Source organism: Neopelma chrysocephalum, unplaced genomic scaffold, assembly GCF_003984885.1.
Source record: "Neopelma chrysocephalum unplaced genomic scaffold, ASM398488v2 Primary Assembly neopelma1_94481, whole genome shotgun sequence".
In the NCBI taxonomy this organism is placed as follows: Eukaryota; Metazoa; Chordata; class Aves; order Passeriformes; family Pipridae; genus Neopelma; species Neopelma chrysocephalum.
The window spans coordinates 1,738-2,896 of NW_020923188.1; the positions used below are offsets into that span (position 1 = coordinate 1,738).

The following is a 1,159-nucleotide window of genomic DNA, read 5'->3' on the forward strand; positions in this document are numbered from 1 at the left end:
AGCAGGACTGGGGTTCTGAACATCCCTGGGAGGTCAGAGCTCCTTGTCCCCATTCCCACGGGATGGGAAGGGCAGCAGGACTGGGGTGCTGCTCCTCCCTGGGGGGTCAGAGCCTCCCTGTCCCATTCCCATGGGATGGGGAGGGCACTCCCTGGCCCCTGCCCAGCAGCTGAGGTGGCTCTGTCCTCCCAGAACCGCATGTGGCGCAAGACCAGGTCCAAGCACTCGGGTGCCATCTGCGTCGGCGTCGACCCCAACCGCAACTGGGACGCAGGCTTTGGAGGTCAGAGCCTTCCCACTCCCCCTCCGGGGCGTTCCCACTCTCCAGGTGGAGGCTCCGAGGCCATTCCCGGCTCACAGATCCCTGGGGATGAGGTGGGACCTGCCCTGCGTGGCAGAGAGGAGGGCTGGGGGTCCCACCAGCGTTTGATGAGCAACACAGAGGGGACCACAAGGGAAAGTCTCCACACAGATCTCCAGAAGGAGCCTCAGGAATGTTCCTCGCCGGCCACACCTGAGGGGTGGGAAAAACTCCTGGGGATGGAAAGGGAAAAGACCCTTTTTCCCTGGAGACTCTTTGAGCCACCAAAGCCCACCCTGTTTTCCCTCTCCTGTCCCCCACAGGGTCCGGGGCCAGCGGGAACTCCTGCACGGAGACCTACCACGGCCCCTACCCCAACTCGGAGCCCGAGGTCAAATCCATCGTGGACTTCGTGAAGGGCCACGGGAACATCAAGGCTTTCGTGTCCATCCACAGCTATTCCCAGCTCCTGCTCTATCCCTACGGATACACCAGCACCCCGGCCCCGGATGAGCAGGAGCTGGTAGGGCCCCCGGGGAGGTTTGGGGGGGCGGGTGGGTGATGTGGGGCTGCTCTTCTCCTCCTTCCAGGCACCTCCATCCTGCCCCATGGAGCAGCGGGAAGCTCTGGCTCCTCTGCTGGCCCCTGGGAATTGAGCTTTGTGATCCCTTTTTGCCTGTGGCATGAGGGAAAATCCTCTCCCACAGGCTGGATCTCACAGGCTTTGACCTTCTGTGGCTCACCTTTTCCTCTTTTTTAGCTCTTCCCCTCCTTTGGCTTATCTTTTTTCCTCGACTCATCCTTTCCCTCCTTCAGCTCATCTTTTCCCCTCCTTTGGCTCCATCTTTTTCCCCTCTT

The 1,159-nt window shown here is 61.2% G+C and overlaps 1 protein-coding gene across 1 annotated transcript in view; it reads left to right on the forward strand.

Annotated features, from left to right (window-relative positions):
- LOC113980511 (carboxypeptidase A1-like) overlaps window positions 1-855 on the forward strand; it is a gene marked incomplete at both ends in the record, with an annotated part of 2,533 nt that extends 1,678 nt beyond the window's left edge. The window contains 2 exons of the mRNA XM_027707741.1: window positions 193-283; window positions 625-855. Coding sequence (XP_027563542.1) covers window positions 193-283; window positions 625-855 — 322 coding nt within the window. The remainder of the gene's footprint in view (window positions 1-192; window positions 284-624) is intronic.
- Window positions 856-1,159: the final 304 nt, after the last annotated feature.